The sequence below is a fragment of the Vombatus ursinus genome, unplaced genomic scaffold, assembly GCF_900497805.2.
Source record: "Vombatus ursinus unplaced genomic scaffold, bare-nosed wombat genome assembly UNPS02006874.1, whole genome shotgun sequence".
In the NCBI taxonomy this organism is placed as follows: Eukaryota; Metazoa; Chordata; class Mammalia; order Diprotodontia; family Vombatidae; genus Vombatus; species Vombatus ursinus.
Genome location: NW_020946652.1, coordinates 5,243,900 through 5,271,358, shown reverse-complemented (window position 1 = coordinate 5,271,358; position 27,459 = coordinate 5,243,900). Strand labels below are relative to the sequence as shown.

The window sequence follows — 27,459 nt, the reverse complement described above, 5'->3', positions numbered from 1 at the left end:
TGGTGGAAGCAGGGGCAGCACCTGAGAGGTAGAGATAAGGAGCCTACCTTTGTATTTCAGGCACAGAGGTGGGTGGAATGTCATCTGTGATGAACAGCTCCTCCCGTGGGGGGAGGGGATAGTAATTGGAATTTTTGTCTGAAATTTAGCATTTCATTGTTCTCTTCCTGTCAGTTTGGTTAGTTGCCTACGTTTAGCCTACAGTCTCTCTGGGTGGCAGTGGTGCAGGGATCCTCCCTGCTTCTATATAACAGTGCACTCAAGTTTTCAAAGCTGATTATGTACACACAATTTCATTTGCTCTTCATAAGAATCCTGTGAGATAAGAATAAAGGCTATTATTCCTATTTTACAGACGAGGAAACTGAGGTTCAGAGAGCAAATGGACTCCTTCCCTCTGGATGGATTTGAACCTGAGTCCAGTCCTCTCCTATAGGAGATAGCATCTTATCTTACCTCAGGTATCCTCCTATTGTCTGCCTATAGGCCACCCCTGGGGCAGAGCTAGTCCAGGGCTCCACCCCTGGGAAGAACTCAATAGATCCATGCTGATGGTTGGATAGATTTGGTGGTGGCCTTTCCTAGTAGGTCTCCGCAGTGCTTTGAGAAATCTGATCCTAAATCCTCTGGTTTGCCTGGGGTCAGGGTAGCTGCATTTCCCAGCCTGCTGCACCAGGAAGCTGGGACTGATTCAAGATTGTTGTTTCACTCTTTGAAAGCCTAATTAATTAATACATTCATCATCTACCCGGACAAATCACTTCACCTTTTAAAGTAGACAATTCTTATTTTGGAGTGTTCAGGCCCTCAGTGATTCGGCCCCAAGCTTCCTTTCTCAGCCGTGTTACCACTTTGCCTAGAGGCACTCTCTTCTTCCTACTCAACATACAGCCTCCCTCCCTCTCCCTTCTCCTTCAGTCCCTCTCTCGAGCGAGGTGGCACAGAGGTGGAAAGAAGTCACTTCTCATTTTTAGGCCTCAGTTTCCTCTTCTGTACAATGAGGCGGCTGAACTAGAGATGGCTTCTGAGGCAGCTCCCAGCTCCAAATCTAAGATCCTAAGAATATGGCCCTGCGATGAGACTACCTGAAATTGTTCGTTTTGGGCTAGACTCATTCCCTGCCCTGGAACAGAAGCTCCTGGGGGCAGAGACACGGTCCCATATATCTCCGAGCATGCCTTAGGTTCTTCTTGTCCAGGGCCAGGACTGAGCGAACGGCTTGCTAGTCAATCAGTCGGCCTGCCTTAGAATCAATCCCCTCCCAGGACACATTTTCACCCCGTAAGCCTGTATGAATACATTGTAACTCACATAAGGTCTAACTCTTGGGCAGAACTGTCAGCTCGCACATACTTCCACCCATCATATACAATTACACAAATCACATACCCCGAGTCATAGGCGAGTGTGTGATGGGATCCCGTTTGTACACACAGTATTCTGTCCTTCAAAAACCAATCTGCGCCTCCTTCCCAAGCACCCAGTGTAGACGCTATCTTTGTGGGCTTGGGTTTGGGCTTGGGACACTTTGTGTCTCTGAGACTCAGTTTCTTCCTCTGTAAAGTGGAAACTGGCCCATCTGCTTCCTAAGGTGGTGGGGATATTCAAAGTCTCCCCACCAGCCCAGTGCCCTGCCCACGTGCTCCATTGTTTAGAGAAGGCAGAGGCAGTTGGGGATGGGGCAGCACCCCTGCTCTCCAGCTTTCCTCCTCCACGGACGGGCGGAGGGGCGCATCTAAGTCCTTCTCTCTTAGCCCCAAGTCCGGGAGACTGGGGTGGGGGGAGTCTGGGGAGGAAGACAGCAGGTTCAGGGTTTCTCCTGCCCCTCGGGGGTCCCTGGCTCATCCTGCGGCTTCGGCCCCTAGACTAGGTCAGAGGAAGCCGTCCCCCACCCCCGCCCTCCATCCTCAGGGAAAGAGGCGGCCTGCGCTGGCCGTTCACTGCCGGACTCCGGGAGTGCTGCCCGGTCCGCCCGGCGGCTCGGCTCGGCGGGGTCGCCGTGATTGGGAGCGCCGTCCCGGGCTGGCAGGGCGGGGGAGCTCTCCTCAGTTTCCTTCCCTCCCCTGCCCTGCCGCTGGGTGCGCTGTCTCTTTAAATGCTGCCGCCGCCGCCGCCGCGGAGGCTGCTCCAGGCTCGCCCCAGCCGCCGCGGCAGCTCCAGCAGGAGCAGCAGCTTGTTGATTTCGCGGCTGGTGAATTTCGCGGCTGGTGAATTTCGCGGCTGGTGAATTTCGCCGGCTGGTGAATTTCGCCGGCTGCAGACTGCACTTTCCCGGCGCAGGAGCCGGGCGGGCGGGAGGACGCTGGGGCCGCGGCGGAGGCCAGGGCCCGGACTCCCGCTGCTGCTGCTGCCGTTGCCGCCGCCGCCGCCGCCTGGCTGCGGGCTCCGGGAGGCGCGGAGCGGCACGATCCCCTCGGGCAGGCTCGGGGCCGGGGCGACCCTCGCCCACTTGCACGCTTGCTTACACGCGCACGCCGCAGCTCAGCCCGCGTCGGGAGCTCGGCTCGGGCCCCGGCGGGCAGCCCGGAGTGCGCGGGAGGGAGGCTGAGGCTGAGCCGCCGCCCGCCCGCGCCACGTCCAGGGAGCGGCCCAAGGCCGGGGCTGGGGTCGGGGCCGGGCCGGGCCAGGGGCGGTGGAGCTCCTTGCTCGCAGATTCCGGGGCATTTTGTATGAAGATGGCGGCTCCCGTGGCCAGCAAGACAGGCTCGGGCTCGGGCTCGGGCTCGGGCTCGGGCGGCCACAAGCCCGCCTTCCCGGAGCTGGATTTCCGATCGGGGGCGCGCATCGAAGAGCTGAACAAACTCATCCAGGAATTCAGCAAGCACGAGCAGCGAGAGTACGACGACCAGAGGGCCCTGGAGATCCACACGGCCAAGGACTTCATCTTCTCCATGCTAGGTACGGAACCGGGAGGGGGCGCGAGTGCCGGGGAGGGCGTGTGTGTGCGTGCGTGTGTGCCCGGGAGGGCGTGTGTGTGTATGTGTGCCTGCCTAAGTGTGTGTATGTGTGCGTGTGTGTGTATGTGTGTGTATATGTGTGTGTGTGTGCCTGCCCGGGAGAGTGTGTGTGTATGTGTGTGTATATGTGTGTGTGTGTGTGTGCGTGCCTGTGCGCGCGAGTCTCCGCTGCCCGACCGCCTCTCCCCTTCCCGGACTAGTCGCCTACAATGTAGCCTGTGTCTCTTCCTCCGTCCTGTGGCGCCAGCTGAGTGGGAGGCTGCCCACCCCAGTCATTGAGCACTGGATCCCTTCCCCCGCCGCACCCCTTTGTGAACCCCGCTCTCCCCAGGGTCAGCTACCCGGCCGAGTGAGGTGTTTGAACCCACCCTTCGGCAAAGAAGGCTCTAGGGTGTCAGACGGGGCTGGGCTCGACCCGGCTGAGTCGGGCTGGGCTTCGAGCCGACTGCGTTGGGTTGGAACCGCCGTTAGGCGGGCCCGGGCTCGGGGCTATGCCGGCCTGGAGGGTGGTGGCTGTGAGGAAAGGGGCTTGGGGCGCTGCGTAGCGACCAGTTGCTCATGGAGTCCTGGGGCGCTGGTGCGAGAAAGGCATCTGTTAGCGGGCCTCTGGGACCAATGTTGCAAGTACGGTTGATTTGTGTGAGTAGATGTAAGCAAGAGCCCTGAGTGGACCGTCCGGGGCTTTGAGGAACAGAGGCCCGTCTTTTCTGTGATCTCCGGGTGTCTGCTGGCCTGAAAGTTAGCAGCTAAAGATGAGAAGGTGACTCAGCCCTGAAGTATGTCCTCTAAGCTTGGACCCTGGCCGGGGCAAGGGAGCGAGACATGTGAGACTGGACCCAGGGACTCCGGTCCTCCAGCCCAGCCTCTTAGCCATGAAAATTGTGGCTTGTCGGGGGTGGAAGAGGGTGTTCCTGGGTCTAACCCTGGCACAGATCTGGGTGGGGGTGTGAAGTGTTTACTGAGTGCAGGGTGCTGGCATTCTGCAGCAACGGGCAGGGTGAGTGGGTCAGGCAGAGATGGGAGGGATGGGCATAACTGGGCTGTAGGGCTTCCCTGACGTGAACCCTCTGCGGTGGGTTGTCCTGATGAACCTCAGAGCAGAGCGCTCTGAAGGGCTGGCGGCTTACCTGGCCCCCAGATCTACCACTTCCAGCAGCAGTAGCCCTCAACCTCTCCTAGATGCTGAACTGCCCCGGCTCTGAGATTCATTCATTCATTCATTCATTCATATTCCTATCAGTTAACTCTTTTTCCTCCTGACTACGGCTCCAGACCAGAAAGACAGTACAATCTAAACAGCACAATAGGAATTACATATACAGGGATAATTACACATCTGCAGCTTTAATAATTTGGATGACGGGATCTCTGGCACACAGCTACCTCCTTCTGCCTTTATTTCTTTAGACAGAGAGCTGTAGTGGAAATGAACAAGCACTGATTAAGCTTTCTGGGTGTCAAGCCCTGCCCTGGGTGTGGAATCTGAACCCTGTGTTTGAATCTGGACTCTGCCCTGCTTTACCTGTTCGACCTTGGGCAAATCCAATCAGCTCTCTGGGCCTGTTTCCTCCTCTGTAAAATGAGAGGGGGTGATGACACCCCAGGTGGCTTCTAGCTCCCTAGCTCTTACCAGGACCTTGCATGTTATGAACTGGCCCCAGCTGTGTTTGGGAAATAGATGCTGTTGTTCTTTTATCTTCTAGAGTATTTTGAAGACCCAGTTGTCTTAAACACACACATAAACTCTCAGAGGAGTGAAAACCTTGGGAGGATTTGTCTGGTCCCAGGACACCTGTAGATTATTTCTCTGTCTGGAAGGTGGGAGCCCATGGGTGCGCATGGCTCAGTATAGGTTGTTTACATAGTTTTGATTCCTCATCTCTTCCTCTCTCACGCCTGTTGCCCCACCAGAGGCATTGCAACATTCACCTGAGTCCTTAGTGTCTCCAGCCTGTGCTTTCCAGGTGTGTGCAAGGGTGTGACCCTTAGCTCCTGGCTAGTAGCAGCCGCTCCATCCCAGAGAGCTGGCTGTCCATGCAGCCTGGGGAGCTCTGGCCTCTCAGCCACAGCTTGTGAGGATTCAGGGGAGGGGGCATCATGCTCGCTGGAGGTGGTCCAGAAATCAGCTACATGAAAACACCAGGGATTCCTGCATTCGTTCCCTCCTTCACTCATGAGGACACGTTCTTGTAGCTTCCCAGAAAGCTCCAGAGAGCCTTTGTTTTTCAGGAAACTTGTCCCTTGCTGCTGTGGTAGGGGCTGCATATTCGATTAAGGGGTGACTCAAGCAGCAGTATTAGCTTTCATTCATGGTTAGCTGCTGTTTTCTGCCTATCATGATTGGAGAGGTCACTGCTCAGCCAGGACAGACTAGAAACATTGGGAGGGGAGGGGAGTGGGTTGGGAAGTGAGGGTGCCGAGGCTGGTTTCTTCAGATGGACACTGATGGACATTCCCTTCCCCGCTCTGAAGGGCGGCCACTTCCCTAAAGGAGGGAAGTGTTGGGGATGCCTTCGAGCTTTGAATAAGAATAAGAGTCGTTTGAACAAGAAAAATTTTCTGTCTCTATGTCCTTGATTCCCCCCCCCCCCCCCCCAAAATGTCAATAGGGAACTTCTCCAGCTGAGGCCGCCACACAGGTCAGGAAGGCCTGTACTGGGCCTCAAATGCTCCCTCTTCTTCCCCATGAAACTATGGGCTTCTCAGGGGCAGGACTGGCTAGCTCAGTGGCACACAGCAGGTGCTTAATAAATGCTATTCAATGCCTAATCCTTGTGTGCAGGACACCGCAACGTATGGAAGGAATGGCTGCGGCTGGAGCTCAAGAGGTCACTGAGTCACAGATCTGATAGAGCTGTCACAGACCTCAGAGGCCACTAGTCTAGCCCTCTCTTTTTCAGTAGAGGGGACTGAAGCTCTGGAGAGATTAACTGCTCTGCCCAATGCCACATAGATAGTGTAAGATGTTGGATTTGAACCCAGGTTCTCTGACTCCAGAGTCAGTACTTTTCCTCTAACGTGGATAAAACTGGCTTCGGGCCAAGGGTCCATCACTGGGCTGAGGGTGAGAGCTGCCTCGTAAGAGGAAATATTAGCTCTCATTATTTCAAAGTGCTTTCCGTGTTTGCATATCTGAATTCTGTTGCCACCTGTCACACTGTTCTGGTGGGCTTGAGTCTGGGTCCTGGATACTTGGGTATTTTCTGGATCTTCCTCCCTTCCCCAGCTTCTTAGGCAGCTTTACCTGAAGTAGCTAAAGGCTTCCTGGAGAGTAGGGGTCTTTAATCACCATGGTGTTCTGATCAGACCACTTTTAGTGGCTTTTCAGACCAGTGACTGAGGAAAATCTATCTCTCTCTACTCCCCACAACTTCTACAATCAGAGAGGCAATAAACATTTGTGAAGTGCCTACTGCATGCCAGGAACTGTGCTAAACGCTGGGAATCAGAGAAAGGCAAACGAAAGTCCCTGCCCCTGTGGAGCTCTAATGGGGAGGGAGAACCAGCAAACACAGTTGTATAAACAAGCTATACACAGGATAAATGGGAAAGAATTAATAGAGAAGACACTAGAATTAAGAGAGGTTGGGAAAGGCTTCCCATAGAAGATGGGGTTTTAGTTGGGATTGAAAGGCAAACCAGGAGGCAGAGATGAGGAGAGAGAGCGTGTGGAGGGGTCTTCCAGAGAAAATGCCTGCAGCTGAGAGATGGAGTGCTCCTGAGAGTCACAGCATCACACCATCAGAATGATGTGAAATATCCTCAGCCAGTGGATAGCTCCCTTGTGCTGCCTTGACTGATGACCTGTGTAACTTTCCTCTATATGACATTATCTCATCTGATCAGCCTCTGGGACTTACTAGCTAGCTGTGTGCCTGTGAGAAAGATCCTGACCCTCTCTGAGACTGTTTGCTTATCTGTCAGATGGGGAGAATACTACTTGATAGAGCTGCCATGGGGTTGGAATGAGATTATGTCTCCAAAGTACTTTGCAAAACTTAGGGCTTTACATAAATATCAGAAGTGGCTGCATGTGGTGGGAAAAACCAAAACCCCAAAACAAACCAACCAAAAAAACCCAAAACAAAACAAAAAAAGAAATCCCAGTTTTGGATCCTGGTCAAATTTGGCTCCAGATCTGACCTCAGGCAAGTCACTTAGCCTCAAACATGGCATGTGTGTCCATGCTCTCGAGAGCCCCACCCCCCCCAGCTGAAATCTCTCATTTTGTGATCTTTTTTGTTCATTGGAGAGGCTCATGTGGAGGACCCAGAGACCTTCTGATTGGATCAATCAGTAAGCATTTATTAGGCACCTGCTGGGTTTCAGTCAAGGGCTATATATGGAGAATGCAAGGACAAATTACAAAGGCCCAGTTCTGTCCTCAGAGAGATTACATGCTGCAGAGATACTATGTGAGATTAACAGATAAGTACAATAAATAAGGGATACAGTAAATGAATAAAGTAAATAAAGATTTATGTTGAATAGAAATAAGATGAGCCAGTCAGGGCTGTGGGAGTGGGGAATAATCTGTGTATTTGGTTGTTTGATTTGAAAGTTAAATTGGAAAGAGGAGTCTGGAGGCTGAGATGCTCATTAAGAGGCTCGTTGTCTAGGGGAAAGAGAACGCCGAGGGCTGCTGCCCTCCTTCTACCTGAGTGGTTTGGAGACCATTGGAGGGATATACTAGTTTGGCTCCCCCAGGTGAACTCCCTTCATTTCTTCACCATCTTGGTGCTTTATGAGAATGATTATTGTTATTACCTTGTTAATATTTGAGAGCTCAGCATGCGGGAGAGATTGTGAAGAGCATAATAAATGCAGTTTGTCAAAATTCAAGGAAATTGTCAGAGTTCATTAATGTTTTAATATTTGGTACTCGCCGAATGTCTTCGCCAGCTCTTTTGTCTTTGTCCCTCCTTGGTAAGTAGGCTGGGGCACACATCCCCATTTCACAGGGACAGTAGGACGAGGGCTACCTCCAACTCTGGGACATCCTGGATTAAGACTGAAATCCACATCCTTTTCTTGCTTCTGTCCATTTGGTCTTCGATTGTGTTATACTTTGTTGTCATTGACAACAAATATCTGCGTCTGTAACCCCTCCCCCCACTGCACCCAGACTGGTACCCCGGTGGTACCAGTGGCAAGTGGCAAGGAGTTCCATAGTGCAGAATTAGGAACTGGATAGACAGAATGGTGAAATTACTTTGACATTGTCTCTTTACACATTGGCACCAGAAAGAAGCCTAGCAGGTGCTAATTGGGTCAGTTCATAAGGGTAGCCACTATCAGGCTCCTGAATGCTTGATTAAATCATGTTGCCTTAATTGTGATGGGAGAGAGCTGAAAAGTGTCCAGGCCTGGGGGGAAGATTCTTCTAGGGCCTTGGATAATCGCTCAAACATCACTTTCCCCTTCTATAAAATAGATGATCTTTGATGGACCTTCTGGCTCTGAGAGCTTATGAACTGGATCCAGGATGGAGATGGGCTGGGTCTCAGAGAGACTGAGATCCCACCTTTCTGGCCAGTGTTCCAGCTCTGTGTGGGTAGGAGGTAGGGCTCTCTTCAGGCCAGTCTAATCACTGTTCCCTCCCAGTGGCTTAGAGTCTGGGGCTCCCAAGAGCCTTCTTTACACCTCAAACCACAAATCATAGGATGGCAGCACTCCTTGGAGATCTTGGCCACCCCCTTTATTTTACAAATGAGAAGCCTGAGGCCCAGAGCTGGATATTATCTTACCCAAAGTCTCACCTACTCTGGCAGAAGCCTTTGGATACCATCAGAAACTTCTCTCCCTGCCTGGGGTAGGGTGAGGGCTGAAGCTAAGTAACTTGGCAGCCTGGGACATGCCCGGGCAGAAATGATCCCTAGAGCCATCAGTAAACACTTCTTGAGTCAATGAAGCATCCCTTTGTTTGCTTGAGGCGGAAGCTCTGGTCTGTCCAATTGGGAGAAGATCAGGTGGTACCCCTCATCGCTGATGCCTCATGGAGTCTTCTACTTTCCCTCTTGGGCTTGGTTGGCAGTGGCTGGCCTTTAGTACTCGGCAATGGACTATGGTTCTGTTAATGGCATCGCTTGGTGTGGATTTGAGTCTCTGCGTGGTTCTCTTGTGCCTGTTCCTATGGATCATCAAAAGTGCATGGAGCTGTACTGCACAGCCTTGTGACCCTTTGGCCAGTCATGAGCTCCATTCCCTAACCTGAGGATTGCCTTCTATCATGTATTAACTGAGGGGACACTCCCAGGCTTTCTTTTTACATGCTCTGCTATCAGAGATAATGCACAGCAAGAATTGGAGAGCCCGCCCACTTTGCCCTTTGTGATCAGGGCCTTGTTCTCCTATTGGGTAAACCCTTGTTCCAGGCCCTCCATGAACCTTGATGTCACATCCATCTTTGGCTCTTTCTGTTGCTCTGAACTGGGCTTCTGCGACCCCTGACATTCCTCCACCTGTTTTTGCTGTCGTGGTCTTCCTCTCTTCCTTCTGACCTTCTGTCTTTCCCTCCCTCCCTCCCTTCCTTCTTCCCTCCCTCCCTCCCTCTCTCCTTTCTCTACCTTCCTTCCTTCCTCTCTTCCTCTCTTCATTCTCTCCTCCCTCCCTTTCATCCTTTTTTCTTCCTTCCTTCCTTCCTTCCTTCCTTCCTTCCTTCCTTCCTTCCTTCCTTCCTTCCTTCCTTCCTTCCTTCCTTCCTTCTCTCCTTTCCTGCCTTCCTTCCTTCCTTCCTTCTCTCCTTTCCTGCCTTCCTTCCCTCCTTCCTTCCTCCCTCCCTGTCTTCCTTCTCTCCTTTCCTCCCTCCTTCCCTCCCTTCCTCCCTTCTTCTTCTTCCTCCTGAGATTCTTTTTGGGTCCTCTTTTCTCCTGTCCAATGCAAAAGCTGCTGCCTCCCCCTGGGCCTGGATTCAGGGGCATTCAGAGAACATGCTCCCTCCATGCTGGAGATGGCAGGCTGCCTGGGATGCAGACCATGTGTCCTGGCCCTTTGGGCTCTCCTTGTATTCCCAGCACTTAGCACAGGATGGAGTGATGCTGCCCTGGGCAGCAGGTTCCCAGAGGTCTGAGAGGTAGTGAACTACAAAACCTCAGAAGGGTCAGGCGGAAAAGCTAGGGACGCTCCGAGCAGAGGACAAATCCCTCCTGTTTAGGGGTGAGAAGAAATTTCAGCTCCTTCATCTGGAATTCCAGGCTTTCTCCCAGCCTGGGATGGACCCCCTCCTCCCCACTGGCCAGAGTCCTTGTCTTCCTTCAAGGCTGGCCTCCAGTGCCTCCCTTCTGGGGAGTCTCCCCTGCTTCTTTTCCTTCTTATGATTGGCTGACAGTTACTCACATGCCACACGCTTCCTACCTCTGTAAGCTCATGGCCGGCAAGGACATCTTATTGTGGACTTTGTAGCCTCAGTGTGTTGCTTATAATAAGGATTATTTTTTTTTTTTTTGTTGTTTGGATTGCATTCAACTGCCTCCCCAAACTCTTTCCAAATGTATGTTTAGTAAACACTTAAAGAATTTTCAGAAATGTTTTTGAATTTTCCAGAATGAAGAATTCTTTTTTTTTTAAATGAACTTTGGTTACATACAATTTTTAAAAGTGTAGATTAAATTTAAGAAAAGTAAAAAATGCCCTGCTTATGTCCCTGTCAGAACTTTTTTCCTTCTGGTTTTGTTTATTTTATTAATGCTCTTTTTTGGGGAGGGGGCATCTATCACTTAAAGTCTCTCTTCCCCTCCCACCCTCAGTAGAAATCCTATCTTGTAGCAAATAGAACTAGTCAACAAATCACAGTCTCCTTTTCAGCAAGAGAGGGAAGGCAATAAGTTATTATTCTTATTATTAAATTAAACGCTTATTAAATGCTTACCATGTGCCAGACACGTGCTAAGTGCTCTACCCATACGCTCTCATGTTGTTCTCATAACCACCCTGGGAAGTAGGGTCTGAGGCTGGATTTGAACCGAGGTCTTCCTGACCCCCGGACCCATGCTCTCTGTTCACTGCCTGCACTGCTGCCGGCCAAGTTATCTCACTTTGGCCGCCGCCATTTCTTCTGTAAAACACGGGTAATAATAAAACCTGTGTTACAGGGTTGTTGTGAAAATCACTCACATCACTTTGCAAACCTTAAAAGCACTGCATACATGTTTGCTGTTACTATTGCTAACGATTACTAACTACTAGTAGTACTAGTAACTACTTACTGCTACTACTGCTAGTAGTCCCACCACTGACTACAGCGTTAACAACCATTACTACCACTACTACTACCAGAACCCTGGATTTAGAAGATTCAGAGAAGCTGGGTTTGAAACCAGGATCACTAGCTTTTTGTATGCATGGTGGCCTTGGGCAAGTCATTTATCTCTCTGTGCCTCAGTTTCCTTATCTGTAAAATGTGGAGTTCAGACCAGGCCACTTCCAAGGTTCCACATAGACTATTGGCCGTGAAGTGGCCTCAGGAGTACCTGAGTTTGAATCCTGTCTTAGATACCTACTCTATGGGTGTGATCCTTGGTAAATCTCTCCGTCTTTTCAGGTGTGACTTCCTTCTCTGTGAAATGGGTACAATGGTAGCTCATCCTCACGGCTACTTTGGGCGTCAAGTTGCGTGTTACTCACAAAGGGCTTTGCCGGTCCTCGGGGTCTGTGTGCGTGTTCGCCGTCTGAGAGCAAACTCTCTGCTCAGTTCTGGGAGTGTGAAGGCTAAAATGTGAGTTTCTGCTCTTACTCAGCTTAGGTTTTCTGGGGGTGTGCAGGGGGGCCATATCACATGCCCGAGGCAGGTAAGGCTTCACTTATGCCTCCTTATCGCCAGTGCCTAGAATTCAGTAGGTGGGAGGTGGGTGCTTGCTAATTGATTGAAAATAAGAAATTTGATAAATGTTTGTTGAGTTGGCCTGCGGGGACGGGAGGGGGCCGGAGTAGGCCCTGGAAGGTGCTTGTAGCCCCTCTGGCCCTGGCAGAGTCAGTAGAACTCGCCTGCTGGACCTGTCTCTTCAGCACCTGGGTGCCAAGTGACCAAGCTGGCGGCTTCCTTGGCAGGCCAAGTCCCCGGGGCCCAGGGCCACACATTCACTGTCTGAATTGTCGGGGCCTTGCCAGACTGGTTCCTCCCATCGGTGGTCATGGTTCCAAAGGATTCTAAGAGATTCCGACAGGGCTTGCCGAGCTCAGTGATACTTCTAAGGGCAGTTCATAATTATGCTGCCATCCTACGGGTGGTAACCAGGAGACAGGCAAGGTGGTTTTCTTTCTTTCTCTCACGAGCCTTTTCACAAATGCCTCACGTGCAGAGTAGGAAGATGATGCTGCTACGCGACTTCACCTTGGGTCTAAACAGCACAGGGATGCATCAGCCGTTCCTTTACTGGCTGGTTGGATTCCTGTTTGTGACTTGGGCCTTGTGGTTTTTGTGGTTGGTTTTCCCGATCGAGCCTAGTGAGTGGAGGCTCCCCCTTTCTCTTCCTGCCCTGTTCATTCATGAAGCATGTCAGCAAGGCCCAGGACTGGTCAGGTGGAAGGCACAGAGGACCTGGGCCTGGCCTGCAAAAAGCTTATGGCCAGATACAAAGACAGTGATGTCGACACGTCCTGTAGATGGCCAGTGAGATGCTGAGCGCCAGGACTGAAGAGGGTCTGGATAAGTGCCCAAATGAGGGAGAGGGTTCAGGGAGAGAATGACATCCACAAGAACTGTACACTCCATAGAAGCTGGGTCTGGGCTTGCGCCATGGAAGTATCACTAAATCTGGGGTCAGAGGGCCTGGGTTTGAATCCTACCTTTTCCACTCGGTGATTTTGGCCAAGTGCCTGAATTCACCTGTAGGTGCCTTCTGCCCCAAAGTCTATGATCGTGTGACTCCGTTTGTAAATACAGGGATGGCCACCCAGACGCTGGCAGGAGGAAGCTTGGGTCATCCATTGTCACGGCTCGAAGATTTGGCCAGACCTCTAGAGAGAGCGCAGTCAGCTCCCACTACAAAAGCTCAAAGGGGGCCTGCCCTGTGGCTCCCTTCACCATTTCACCAGTGGCAGGAATGTTCCTTTAAGCCACACCTGACTTCCAAGCCCCATCACCTGGGAAAGCTAAACCTAGCCAGGAACAAAGGAGAATAAACAAAGATTTTAAGGCTTAACTGGGGCAGTTAAATTCTCAGGTTGAGATAAGGTTCCCTGGGAAGGGTTTGTCCTAACACCAGCAGGCCTGACCGGAGTTTGCCCTGTCCTTCTCGTCCATAAAAATCTCAGCCAGCTCCCACTAACGTCGCTTACGTCCAGCCAGAATTTACCTTTATGCAGCTTCTGCTCATTCCTGTTTCTGCCATCTGAGGCCTAGCAGAATTAAGGCTACCCCTAAAATGCCTCCGACTCTGTGCTGGGAAGTTCGGATGCAGTTGAAGGGTAGCACTTGAGGACCTAGAGGGCCACCTGTGGCCTCGAGGCCGCAAGCTCCCCACCTCTGGTCTGGAAGCTTCATTGGCATATTGTGAAAACCCGGGAATCCCTGGAGTCAGTTCTGGGGCATCTGAGGAAACTTTGGTGGATGCCAGGGGAAATAGGCTACATACAACTCGGGAATCCCGGGGGTTAACAGTTTTCCTTTCCTCATGGAGGTGCTCACTGACTTCCAGGAGAGAAATAGTCAAAAGCTGGGATGAAATTCCGTACTCGGTTTCACGTCTGTAATGAGGGTGGCTCTGAGGTATACACAGGGCGCCTCTTGGGTGTCAGGGATGTCAAATATTGGGGAATCAGCTGGCAAGCCTGGCCCTGGATGTGCAGGAGGGAAGAGGATGTATGGTGACTGAGAAGATCCCCGGAGGGCCAGGCAGGAGGCGTGATGGGACAAGGCCTGCTTTTCTACATGGCGCCGCCTGACACACTGCACCAGCAAGCCTATTTCTGCCCGGCTTCGCAGGCCCCTTATTAGCAGGCACAGATGCTCATCACAGCAGATGCTTCTGTTCTTCCTTTTGTCCTTAACAAGGAAAATTCAACAGATTGTTCTTTCAGCTGGGCCCCTGGAGCTCAGCTTTGGAGGCTTCCTCCGTTGTCTCTGAGTTAGGAAGACGGAAATAGTTGCTGAGTCCGCCACAGTCCTTTTGAACATTTATTAAGCACCTGAAATATATTAGACACTGCCAGATGCAAAGACAAAACAGAACAACCCTGCCCTCAAGGATCTTACGTTCTCTTGGGGGACAAAAACGTTCACACACATAGGCCTCATAATTAAAACTGCTGCTGGCAGTGGTGGGCCCAAGGCACTGGCATGCTCGACTCCTTCCCTCTCCATTGAGGGCTCCCTTTGCTCTGCAGGCAGTACGAGTGGGCTGGTATAGGTTCTGGGAGGTGGGGGCTGGCTTCCCATGAGGAGGGTTAGGCTTCTTTTGTTTATATTCTCCTCACTTAGTGCCCTGGGAAGATTACTTAAAGCTGAGAGAGAGTGTGTGTGTGTGTGTGTGTGTGTGTGTGTGTGTGTGTTTAGGGTCTCCTAGAACAGGGAGAGTAGAAGTATACTCAGTGTATGCTGTGAAACTGGTATGGGACAGCTATTTAATTTCTACAAAGGAAATGCTTAACCCAAAAGACTCTCAAAAGCATGTATTAACAGAGACTTAAAAGAGGAGGCTGGAATAACTACTATCATATTCTCCTAGGAACTTGAGAATTAAATTTATCAAACTGTAAAGCATTTGGCAGGATTTATATAGATCGTTTACCTGGCATCTGACTCTCCAGACAGTTGTCTCCCGGTCTGTGGCTTTCAGCAGCCGGCTAGGCTTGGGCTCATTCTCTTGTTGGTGGCTGGCCTGTCCAGTACACAGACTAGCCCCATCACCAGTCCTCTCTGACCAGTGAAGCCAGGACTTCTAGACCTCTTGTATTACCTTCAAGGCTGCTCATGTCCGCCTGATGATTGCTGTTTGGTCAGCTGCAGTCAGACAAAGGAACACAGTATCAGAGGCAGCCAGAGGCTCAGGCACAGGCTCGCTAGGTAAGCCCCCTTCTCGAGCTGCCACGTGGGAGCCTCCACACACTCCCAGGTAGGGAGGGGGAAGGGCAGACCTTCCCCATCCCTCATGGTGAGCCTCAGACAGCCCCGACGTGATCTGCAGATGGGAAGAGAAGAGATGGGAACGAGGGAGCATCTCTCTCTGTTCAAGATTTACTGAGTCAGCAATCCTTCCCTCTCAAGGGTCAGTAAGGGGATCACTTCATCATTTCAGAGCATCCACATCCTTGTGTGCTGAGCCGTTTTGCTGAAAAAGACCAGGGTGCAGGCTCAGCACTCGATGGAGGTGTGCACATACGTACATACATACATATGGCATTCGTTCAAAGGAAAGTCAGAGTAATTTAGTGAGGGAGGCATTGACCTCCAGCGGTGGCAAGGGACAGGGCGGTGGCCTTATGCAGTAGGTTAAGTTTGAACTGATGTTTCAATAAATTAGAGATTCTAAGAGATGGAGGTGAGGGGAAGTACAACTCAGGAACCAGGAACAGTGAGTGCAAAGGTGTGGAGGTGGGAGAGGAGGTGTCTGACAATGAGGTGACGAACAGAAGTCTCTTTGGGGGATCATAAAGAGGAGTAGTAATTCAGTGCCTTTCAAATTGCTGGGTTTTTTTTTTTAGGGAGAGCTTCTGGCACAGTTATCTTTTGCCTTGAGGAACTGCATCAGAATGTAAGAGAGTCAGATGACTAGAGCAGGCCAATGTCTAGACAACTCAAGCTTACCTCTGGGCACCCACTGAAGGCCAGAGGGCACCTTTGAGAGGGTCATAGCTTAATATGGTGGGGAAAAGGCACCCCCTCCCCCGACCCCCCAAGGGCACTCTACTGGACTGGCTTCGGAGGCTGAACCCTCGATGAGGAATCAGGAGATCTGAGGTGGAGGCTGATCCCGTTACCAGTTAGCTTGGTGACTGTGGGTGCTACCTCTGTAGTCATCTGTCACTTCACCTGTCCAGGCCTCAGTTTCCTCATATGTCAGATTAAGAGGAATGGACCGAGTGATGTCTCAGAACCTTCCACATGCCCGATGAACCTCATTGGGTAAAATGCTGCCGCTCTGTTGGGTAGAGGCTGTGTATCAGGATGGGATGATGCATGGATAACTTGCTGGAAATGATCTGACCTCTGTTTCCTCTGGTAGGTAAAGTGTAAACAGAGAATGAGATGTGGTGGGGAGCTTCCTGACCGTTTTCTTCAGCCTTCCTTCCTATACCAAGGAGGAAGCTGAGTCCCGAAGAGGGCAGCGGGCCTCGGTCAGCAGGGTGGGAGGCTGAACGTCAGAAGGCTGGGGTTCAGTTAGTGCTGGTAATATTGCTGCCCACTTGTGTAAATGCAGGTGTGTCAGGTCAAAAGATGTTTATTAAGTGCTTACTGTATGCCTGTGCTGAGTGAAGTCTGGCAATACACAGGCAAAATCAGTCCCTGCCCTTGGAACTCCATTCCAGTGGGGAACAGCATGGGAAGCACTCTGTACGAGCCAGACCTTTGCAGCAGAGACGAGAGGGATCCTCAGGAAAGGCCATGAGGAGGAGGAAGGGAACAGCTTTCAACTGAACCTTGGAGGAGACTAGGGCAGCCAGGAGGCCAAGCTGAGAAGGGAGATGGCGAGTAGCCAATGAAAGGCCATCTAAGCTCCCTGAGCCTCGGGCCTCCCTTCTGTAAAATGGGGGTAGGCTTGTAGGCTTGTGTGTCTTACCTCCAGAAGGCTTGTGGTGAGGCATGCACATAAAGGACTCTGCTGACCTTGACCTATTTTATAGTCATTGTTGTTACTTGTCTTAGAGGTGTTGAAAATGTGGGCATTTCAATAGGGAAGATCACCTGAACAGGCAGCCAGAAGCCACAGGCTGACTGACTGGCCAGAGCTGGTCCTTGATCTCACTGACCCTCAGTTTCCTCTTCTGCCAAATGGGCTGCTCCTCCCTGCCAGCCTCACAGGGTGGCTGTGGCGAGCCTAGAAGAGCGGCGATATTCATGATGAAGCTCTTCAAAGTGTGCCCTAAACGGGGTTTCTTATTAGTGTTTTATCTGAGTCTCCTGGGGGGAGCCCTGGGCTGCTTCTGATGGGGAGGGGGAAGGACTCCCTGGGAGCAGGATTCCAAGGAAGGAACATTTCTACCTTGGCTGCTGCGTTTGAAGGTCTCCTAATTGCTTTTAGATTAACGATGCTGAATAAATATCTTTTAGGCAGAGGATGTTTCCTGCCTGTTTGCACACAGTTCTTCCTGTTTATTTTGCAGTCTCCACACACCCCCATACACACACACACACACACACACACACACACACACACACACACACACACACACAATAGCCTTTCCCACATTCACTGTTTTATAGCTTCCAAGACTTTCATCCATGAACTAAGCCAAGGGGTCTTGGCACTGCCAGGGGAGTGGCCCCAGAAAATGGAACTAGGGTTAATGAGGCGGGGGCAGTCAGAGAAAGGCACATGTTGGCTAAACCTAAGGAAACATTTCCAAACAACTGGAAGGGCTGCCTCAGGAAGGAGGATGTCCTGCCACTGGGAGGTTTTAGGCAGAGAGTGGATTCCTACTTGTCCTTGGGGTTCTGGTAGAGAAGAACGTTTCCTGTTGAGGTCTGAGTCAGCTTGGATGACCTTTGAGCTGCCCTTCTCATGCTGACGTTCTATGGGAATCCCAGCCTCCTGTGTTAAGTTTTGACCTTCATGTTGCACGGTCGGGGTAGATGGGGAGTGGCCTGAGGTTCCTCTTTGACTCTTGAACATCTCCTGCTGCCCACCGTGGTGTCCAGGGCCTTGCCCTAGCCCCTGCCCTTTGGGAGGCTGGCTTTCCAGGAAGCCATATTCTGATATTTTTCTTGTGTTGTGTTTGTTGGAAGGAGCGTCCCATTACTAAGAGGCTTGGAGTTTCAGATTTAAGAAGGTTGCCTCTCACTAATTGGTCGTATTTGGGAGTGCCTAAGTCAATTGGACCTCTGATGCTGCATAATTTACGCCTTTGATCTCATTGATGCTTTTTCTCTCCTCTCTGACCGTTGGGTTCATTTTAGGGTTAGAGCATTGAATTGAGACACAGGGAGGGTGCTTTGTCAGGAGCTGGCTCTTCTGGGCGTGGTGCAATGGCTGCTGCCTGGAAGGTGAGCCTGAGCAGTGTTCTCAGTGAGAGGCCATGCAGCGTGGTGGGAAGCAGCGGGAAGACCTGGGCTTATGTCTTCCCACCCTTTCATACAGTCCAATCTGGGTGATCCTGAGGATACCTCTTATGCTCCCTAGTACTCAGTCACCTCATCTGTAAAGGGAGGGGATCAGACCAGATGATGCCTAAGGTCCCTTCCAGATAAAGGTCTGGGCAAACCCCACCGCTCAGTCCCTCACCTTTTATGCAGTCAACCTCATTCCAAGAAGCTGCTTCTAATTCAGGACCAGTAAATGAGCAAGAAAAGCCAACTATGTTCTGCATCCCGGAGCTGGCAGGGACCTCAGGGTGACGGAGTCCTACGTGGACCCAAACACAAGTCCTCTCCACAGTGTCTCCAACAAGTGGCCCTCCAGGCTTGGCTGGAAGACCCCTCTTGAGGGTGACCTCTCCTCCCTCCGGAGGTGGCCCCTCCCATGCGGACAGTTCCACTTCTTAGGGGGTTCCTCCTAACTTCAAGCCTCAATTGGCTCGTTGTAACTTCTGCCCTCTGAGGCCGTGCCAACCAAGTCAAAGTGATTTAGAGAAATAAATGGTGGTGATGAATAGCTCCTCCCCGTATCACACTTACATGTTTTTTTTTTTTCCCCACAGTAATGCTATGATACAGGCATTTGAGTTCAATTTCCATTTTACAGGTGAGGAAACTGAGGCTTACTTAAGTGACTTGATGTTTCCCATCTCACAAACAATCTTGGCTTCAGACCTGGGATGTACCTACCAAGTCTAGGGCTCTTGCCACCATGGCACATTGTACTGTTGTAAACATGAAACCTCTTTTTTATGGGGACTAAAACCTACCTATGCTAGAATTTTACAAGAGTCTTGGGGAGAGTGTCCCCTTCCCTTGGGTCTCCTCCGTCTGGCCTCACCCGGGGGGGGGGGGCAGCACCTGACTGATGAAGGGGTGGCAGGCATCTGCCAGCAGGTCCAGGGTGTGGAGCCAACAAGGGTCAATAGACATCAGTGATAGAGGGTGACCTGAGGAGGCAGCATCTTCACCTCAGTTCAACAGATTCAGCTCCCACGAACTTCTGAGCAAGGCTTCAGCTGAGCTCTGGGGCATTAAAAGACACCAAAGGCCCACAGATATAGAGCTGAAGGGGGCTTGGGAGTCACATGGTCTGGCCCCCTCAGTTTCCAGTTGAGGAGACTTTCTCTAGGTCACCCAGGCCATAAGTGGCGCAGTAAGAATTCCACCCATCAGTTTATTTTTGCCTCTTCCCAAGGGCTGTGGACATCTCCTTGGCCCTAGTCATGGGCACACTAATGCCCAAGCTGATTCTTGCTGCGGGAGGGAGATCTGGGGCCAGGGACATGTAGTTCTGCCTCTTAAGGACGGGTGGGGTTTCCCAGACTCTGGTTTTTGGTGCCGCAGCAAATCTGTAGGACTAATTCACTGTGAAATGATGAATATGGAGAACTCAGAAGAATACCGGAGCCTAATCTAACTCAGGGCTGAGGGAAGTGAGCAGAGCCAGGGCACCATTCTGTCTCTCTGCTGATGGCCACCACGTCAATGGGAAGAGCAAAGGCCCTTCCTTCCCTGTCAGTGGAGGTGGACGACTGCAGGTGAGGAACAGGGCATACATATATTGTCAGACTTGGTTACCGGTTTAGTTAGTGGGGTGCTTCATTCCACTTCCTTTCTTTTTAAAATCTTCATTATGAGGGAAGGATCCCAGAGGATGAGATGTGCTCGGAGGTAAAGGTGTTGTAAAAATAACAGGTATCAATAAAAGTCGAAAGTCAAATGGCACCTCCTCCAAGAAGCTGCCCTGGCCTCAGCTGGGGAACAGTCTCCACTTTCCTACTTCTCTTGGCCATGGGCAATGCTCAGATACATCCGTCCCAGGGCAAGCTGCTGTCCTACAAATGTTCTTTTGTTGAATGTTTAGGGAATTCTCAGGCTGCTGGGTGGTGTGGTGGGTGGAGGGCTCAGGAAAACCTGAATTCAAATATGACCTCAGACACTTACTAGATGGGTAACCCTGGGCAAGTCACTTAACTTCTGTTTGCCTCAGGTTTCACATCTGTGAAATGGGGATCGTGGTAGCACCTTCCTGGCAGGGTTGTTGTGAGAATCCAATGAGATAATATTTGTAAAGCACTTAGCACAGTGCCTGGCATGCAGTAAGTGCTGTATAAATGTTAGCTGTTATTTTTATTGTTGTTTTTGTTAGTGTAATTCTTGTTCAGGTAGGTAAAATGATAGAGGATTTTTCTTTTCTCTTTTCTGGTTTTTTTTTTTTTTTTAATCTTTTGGGAATTGAATGCAGATTTTCAGATGCAGGATCATCTTGTGCAGACCCCCAGCAGTCTCCTCTGGCCCACTGCTCCAGGAGAAGGGTGACAGATGCTGACTACTTCTCGTCACACCTGGTTTTCATTGCTTGCATTAGATCTCTATGTGCTAACAGCTTTCAGTGACAGGTAGTTTGGTGGGTATGAGTCCTTAACATGGCAACATCTGTTAAAAATATCATTCTTCAAATCCAGCCTCAGACACTTGACACTAGCTGTGTGATCCTGGGCAAGTCACTTAACCCCATTGCCTCGCCAAAAAGCAAAAAAAAATATTCTTGATTTTTTGTGGGGTGGCTGCTGCTATGTCCTCACAGTTGTAGGTGACAGTTTTGTCTGTAATGGTGCTCTGGTTCCAGATTGGCTGGTTGGTTAACATTTTAAAGCTATTCTGGGGTGGATGTTTTCAGTACAAGTTTTGGTTCTTGTTAGTTTAGGAAGAGAAGCAGTATAGCGTACAGGATAGAGAAGTTAGCTTTGGAAGTGGAGTTCAAATTCCCACCTCTGAAATATGCTGGCTGTGTTACTCTGAAGAAGTCACATCATCTGTGCTCCGGACAGCTCCGTGAGCCCCTCGGTGCCAGAGAAGGCTGAGCTGCTTGGGAGGGGGACTGCTCTACATAAATGGGAGCTGATGAGACTGAGCTTCCGTGGTGTAGCTCTGGCCACCTGGTCACATTTTTGTAAATATGTGAGGGAAGTTACATTTTAGCCACTTGCTGTGGTATATTGGACGGCTTCTATTTCTTTGCAAAATCTATGTTAATAATGCTAGTAATGACTAGCATTCGTAGTGTTTGAAACTTTGCAAAATGCTTTACAAATACCTCATTTGATTCTCACAGCAATGCTGGCAGTTAGTTGTGATTATTATCTTATTTTACAGATGAGGAAACTGAGGCACAGAGATGGGACTTGTCCAGGGTCAGGCAGCTGTCTGAGGTAGAATTTGAACTCAGGGCCTCCTAACTTGTAGCCCGCTGCACTACCTAGCTGCTACTGTTGTGATCACTGATCACTAGGAATCCAAATTTGGGGTGACTTAAAGGGCCCATCATGTGTGATTGGAGTAGGCTAAAAGGTGTAATGGAAGTAGCGGTGATATCACCCAGAAGCTGTAGCATCAGCAAAGACGGGTGGGTCATATCCCAAAAGTGTGAGATGATGGAGGAGCATTGTGAAGGCTACCTGGAGGCCCAGGAACTGTTTGAAGAGCCAGAGGCAAGCCTCCGCTGCCTGGAGTGGGTCCTCGATGCAGGATTTCAGAGAGGATAGGGATGAGAGTCCCATGGGATGAGCAGTTCTGGGTGGGCTGGGCTCAAGTCTTATGGAAGGAGGACCGCCATTGAGCAACTGAAATTCCCATTGGTTCTTGGAGTGAGTGAAGGTCCCTGGAGACTCTGCCCTTAGGAGATCTAGGTACCCCCCCCCCCCCACCCGCCCCGCTGAGGGCTGCTCAAAGGCAGCAAAACCCAGGGCTCCATGTTTCCCACGTCCTGAAGACACTCCCACCTGCACAAGGGCCAGATATTTCAGAAGTGGGACGGGTTGCTAAAAAAACTTTAATGGGATGTAATGGTGACTATTTTTAGCATCAGTGGAGAAAAGACTTAGTACGAAAGAATGGATGGGAGTGGATTTCTCTAACGGCCTGTGGTCTGTCAGCATGGCTTTCTAGGCCAGAGCAGCTGCTTCATTCACTCAGGTTTAGGGATTCAGGAGCAGATCGCCAGAGCATCCTGGATGCAATGGTTGAGCCCAGAGCAGGCGTCTTAAGCCTGAGATCCATTCCCCCAGGAAGTCCCTTGAGTGCTGTGAGGTTGAGCAACACCTGTGCAAGGGGGAAGAAAAGAGCTGAACCGGGCAGGGTATCAAAGTCCAAGCCTTTCAGCAGTCAGTCAAGAGTCAACGAGCATTTATTAAGCACCTGCTATGTGTCAGGCGTGTGTCAGCATGGAGGGCAAAGGGGAACAGAAGGCACGTGCCTCCTTCCTGCTCCCAGGCCCCAGTGGCTTTCCTGCCTCTCATCTCACTCTCTCTAATCCGTCTTCTACTTCAAACACCCTTCCTCAGGCAAAAGTCTGAGCACGCCACCTGACTGGACACTTTCAAGGTGTCTAACGCACAAAGTCCTCATCTGGGCAGGGGAGACCCTCCCGACCCCGCCAATACCCTCACACCCTTATTTCACAGTCTTCCTTCCGACCAGACTGAAAACTTGCTCCTGTCTGAACTTGACTTTGTAACACGTTAACACTCGGACTCCTTTGTGAACCCTAAAGCACCATCTAAAGGTCTGCTGTAATTACTTCTGGCTGCCTCACCCCTCTGCTTCTGGCTAGTGGGGGAGAAAATGCTGACTCAGCCAAATGGCCTGAACCGAGGTCTTAGAGCCTCGTCTCCACAGTTTGAAGGGGTCCCTACGGCAAGCGCCCGTCTCAGCCCCGGCATCTGGGAGGGTTTGGGTTATGGGCAAGAGGTGTCCTCCCTGGCTGGAGACATCCTGGCGGAAGAACCGCCTCCTCCAGAGGTGAATTGATCCAGTGACGTTTTCCTCTCGAGGAGCTGCCGTCAGCTGCCACGCGTGAGAGCCAGGGCTATAGCCCCACCATCCCTGGCTCTGCTGAGGGAGGTCTGCTGTCTCATCGGTGTTATTTACAATCACATCTGTGCTAACAACTGCTTTCTTTGGCAGCTTCGTCCTTGGCCTTCCATGGAAAAGAAGGCCTCTTCCCAGGTGACGGTGGGGGCGGCTTTGCTGGTCACCTCTTGGGATGCGGCCAGCCGGGTGGCCAGGCAGATAGGGCCAGTCTCTGCTTGCCGGCTCGCCATGGCCAAGTGTCCTTTCTTAGGGTGCTTGGCCTCATTGGGGAGGTTTTGGGGGCCGGGTGCTGTTGCCTCAAGTTGCTGCTCACTCACAAAGGTGAATCTAGTCCAGTCTAGTACCGTTCCCCACCCCCCACCCCCAGGAACTTGCCACGTTCACCCTGGAGTTGGCTGCCAAGCAACTATATGCAAACGTGCTAGGCCTCCAAATGGGAAATTTATCTGAATCTTTCAAAAATGCCCTTCATTTGCCGTTAGTTATTCAGAGGAATACCAATTCAAAGGTTCCGAAGTATCGAATCCTACCTCTTCGTAGCCCCCTCTCTCTCCCTGCACGCATGCACGGAATTCAGTGGCCACCGTCTAGGCTTATTAGAAACATTAGGATAATTATGGGCCTGCCTTCTCGCTTCTGATTGCTGTGATGTTTGCATGGCCTCCCTATGTTGGCTGTGTTAAGAAGCTCACTACCGAAATTTTCCAACAGTTCACAAAGCTCTCGGAGCAAAGATTTCCAGGCCTGTTCCCAAGCATTTCCTTAGTAAGACTGGGGAACAGTGCGGTGCAGTGGAGAGCACAGGGCCATAAAACAAAGGTCCTGGGTTCTAGTCCTGCCTCTGACTCATGATCTTCAGCCTCTCCTGTAATACTCTGGTGGTGGTCCAAGTCGGCATTCCTCTCAGTGCCACAGATTGCAGCCCGTGTCTGTCCTATGTGTTTCCCAGAGGTTCACCACCAGGAGGCCACTCAACCTGCCGAAGGATTTGCTGGAATCTATGAATTTACTCAAGTACCAATGAAGTCTGCAGAACCCCAGGACTGGCACTTCTTTTCCGTTGTGCATTTCTCGTCCTTTGCTGGGGTGTCGTCGGCCCAGGCTGGGACCCACGCCGTCTGACGGGCTCGTCTCGTGAAGCTGAGTCCCAAAGCCAGCTCTACCACCTTCTTGCCTCAGTCATCTTAGACAATCTTTGTTCTTGTGTTTTTATAAATCTGCCCAGCTCTCTGCTGGCCTCACCCAGGATCCCGTGGTGTTTTTGTTGATGCGAGGATGTGGACAGCTGCCCCCCAGTCAGGTGTCCCTCTTGCTTGGCGCCTGGAGGAGCCTCCTGCTCCTGCTCCCCACCCCCCCTCCTCTTCCTCCTCCTCCTCTGACTCCCCCTCCCCCTCCTTCTCCTCCTCTTCTTCCTCCCCCTCCTCCTGTTCCTGCTCCTCCTCCAGTCCTCTGCATCCTTGGTGTATTTAAGCTGACTTTTTAACACAGATATCCCATAGAGACATCCTTTTGAAATATATAGAGATGGAGATACAGACAGCTTTGAGATCCTTCGCTTCTTTTCGAAGGAGGCCCCTAAAATACTTTGTACAAATCTGATGAAGAGGTTTGCGCTTCTCTTTTGGAAAAAAGAAATGTTTTGTTTTTTAATTTAGTGTACCTTTGAACTGAGCTCTTATCTTGGAGGTTGAGAGGGGGCATCATTTTGATTGTAATTTGTCACTGCCATTTCCCCCCTCCTCCTCCCTCTCACTACCCTTCCCTTTCCTTGCATTTGGCTACTTTGTATTTATTTTCAATCTAGTAGAGACGTGCTTAGGACTTTTCTACCCGTTCTCCACACCTCTGCCCTCGTAGAGTGTAAGCGCTCTAGAACAGGGATCCTCTGTGCTTGCATTCCCAACACTGGCACAGTGCCTGACACCCAGCAGGAGCTTAATAAATGCTTGAGTTAATTGATTGGTTTGCTGGTTACTTCCCATTCCCTCGAGAGCCTTTGATACCAGAGGTCTTTTCCTTTTGCCCCCTTTTAAGTGGTTTGCCCTTTTCCATATGCTTTCCATTTTACATTGATCCTTTGAGGAGAACCCTGTCACACTGAGCTCCAATTTCATGTGCCTCTGAGTGATCCTTGGCCTCATCTGGAGATGAGCAGTGCTGCTGTGGTGACCTTACTCCGCGTCCCCCTGCCTGTTTTATTTGGTCTACTATGAGCTTGTTTCAGAGGTTTACCCCCTCCCTTCCTCCCTTCCTTCCCTCCTTTGTTCCCTCCTTCCTTTCCTCCTTCTTTCCTTCTTCACTTCCTCCCTCCCTCCCTCTCTTCCTTCCTTCCCTCCTCTTCCTTCTCTTCCTTCCTCCTTCCCTCCCTCTCTTCCTTCCTCCCCTCTTTCCCTTCCTTCTCTTCCTCCCTCCTTCTCTCCCTGTCTTCCTTCCTTCCCTCCTCTTCCTTCTCTTCCTTCCTCCTTCCCTTCCTTCTCTTCCTTCCTCCTTCCCTCCCTCTCTTCCTTCCTTCCCTCCTTCTCTTCCTTCTCTTCCTCCCTCCCTCCTTTCTTTTTCTCCTTTCCTTTCCTTCTTCCCTCCTTCCCTCCTGTGTTCCCTCCCTCCTTCCTTCCTTCTCTTCCTTCCTCCTTCCCTTCCTCCCTTCCTTCCCTCCTTCTCTTCCTCCCTCCCTCCCTCCTTTCTTTTTCTCCTTTCCTTTCCTTATTCCCTCCTTCCCTCCTGTGTTCCCTCGCTCCTTCCTTCCTTCCTTCCTTCCTTCCTTCCTTCCTTCCTGATGGTGCTGGCCTATCAGCACTGTCAGATAGTGCTCATGGCCTGATGGCTTTGCTCCCTTCAGACAGAGAGCCCTGGTGTATCTGGGCCTTGCCTTGATCCTGTCCTAGATTTCTTCATCAGTCTCTTCCTCCCCTTCCTCTCCTTGCCAAAGAAGCAATTGTATTAGACTTTCCTTAAGTGCTATTAGCACGCAATGAGCCTGGAGTGGCACATCACACCCTCCCAGAATGAAGCTGCCACCTGGTTGCACTGGAAGGCACGTGTGAGGCCTGAGGTTGTCCCCATGGTGCTTCTCCAAGAGCCAAATGAATGCCGACAGGCCCCAGTGTGTAGCTCAAAGATTTGTGATGAGATATTGGGGAGAGCCCCTTGATTTGTTGGCGACTTGAGGGAAGGATGCCGGGTTAGATGGCCTCCCCTCTTGGGTTGGTCCCTGCTTTGCATTCGAGTTGAACTGCATTACACAGACATCACACACTAGACTGGGTCGGGCTGGGGGAGCTGGGGATATCGGGAGAAAGATGCAGCATACACCATGTCATTGGGGAAGTAACACGCATCCATGAGTGAGACTGACTGCTAGGGATGACTCAGCGAGCAGTGTGGCCAGGAGGGAGGAGCCTTGGCAGTGGGAAGGCCTGGTGCAAACCCAAGCTTTGCCTCACTAACCATTCCCATGGCTTACAGGTCAAGCCTGCTTAGCCCAGGAATCAGGTGACTCAGACTCCTACAAGCTCATCAGCTGGGCTTCATACCACCCAAGAGCATGCTATTTCTTTGTCTTTATGTTATTTCAGGGCATTTACTGAAGTATTGGAAAAATGGAACCCACGGAATCCTCCATATTTCAGGAGAGAAAGTTTCAACCACCATCAAAGAGCCCTTGGTCCATTCATCCATTGAACAGACAATGTGTTAAACACCTGTGCTGACCCCGGCACCTGTGGATTTATGGTTTAATACTGCCATCCATGGCTTAGCAAAAGTACTTGCCTGGATCTGTGGTCTCAGCAAGGTGGGCACTTCATCCCCTGGGGCGGATGATGGTCTGTCCCTGCCTTCGGATCCTGGCTGGCTCTTGTCTTCGTCTTCTAGGAATCTGTGTTCATGAGGCCTGCTTTCAGATCTCGCCCTTCCACGGCCCAGGCGCAGCCCCAGCCCTTGGGGCATCCGTTGGTGATCCCAAGCCCCTGTTGCATGACTGGCCCACCTCCTTCCTGATCATGCTTTTCCTGGACAAGGTCTCTTGAGCTAACTCTTGCATGCTCAGGGTGCTATGGTGGGCCACAGCGGTGCGAATACTAGCGGGTGTCTCCCTCTGACCCTTTGGAGTTACCTGAAGTTTTTATTGTTTGGAAAAGATGGATCCCGGCATCATCACTCAGAGAATATTGGTGAATGACATGCCCTCTGTGATCATAGGGATGAGTCTGTGTTCTATAGAATCACAGAATTTCAGAACTGGAAGGGGCCTCTTGCCCATAGGGTCAGATCTGTCCTAGAAAAAGGAATCCCTCCACTATACACTGTGTCATGTACTATGACTATGACTATGATCTTCTCAATGGCTTCAAGGAGTTCGTATTGTAATAGAGACAGTAGAAGTAGGAGGCTTCACTGTCA

At 51.0% G+C, this 27,459-nt stretch overlaps 1 protein-coding gene across 1 annotated transcript in view; it reads left to right on the top strand.

Annotated features, from left to right (window-relative positions):
- Positions 1-2,603: 2,603 nt before the first annotated feature.
- The window catches only part of MB21D2 (Mab-21 domain containing 2), a 104,271-nt gene continuing 79,415 nt past the window's right edge, over positions 2,604-27,459 (top strand). Inside the window, exon 1 of the mRNA XM_027848703.1 lies at positions 2,604-2,898. Coding sequence (XP_027704504.1) covers positions 2,670-2,898 — 229 coding nt within the window. The 5' untranslated portion in view covers positions 2,604-2,669. The remainder of the gene's footprint in view (positions 2,899-27,459) is intronic.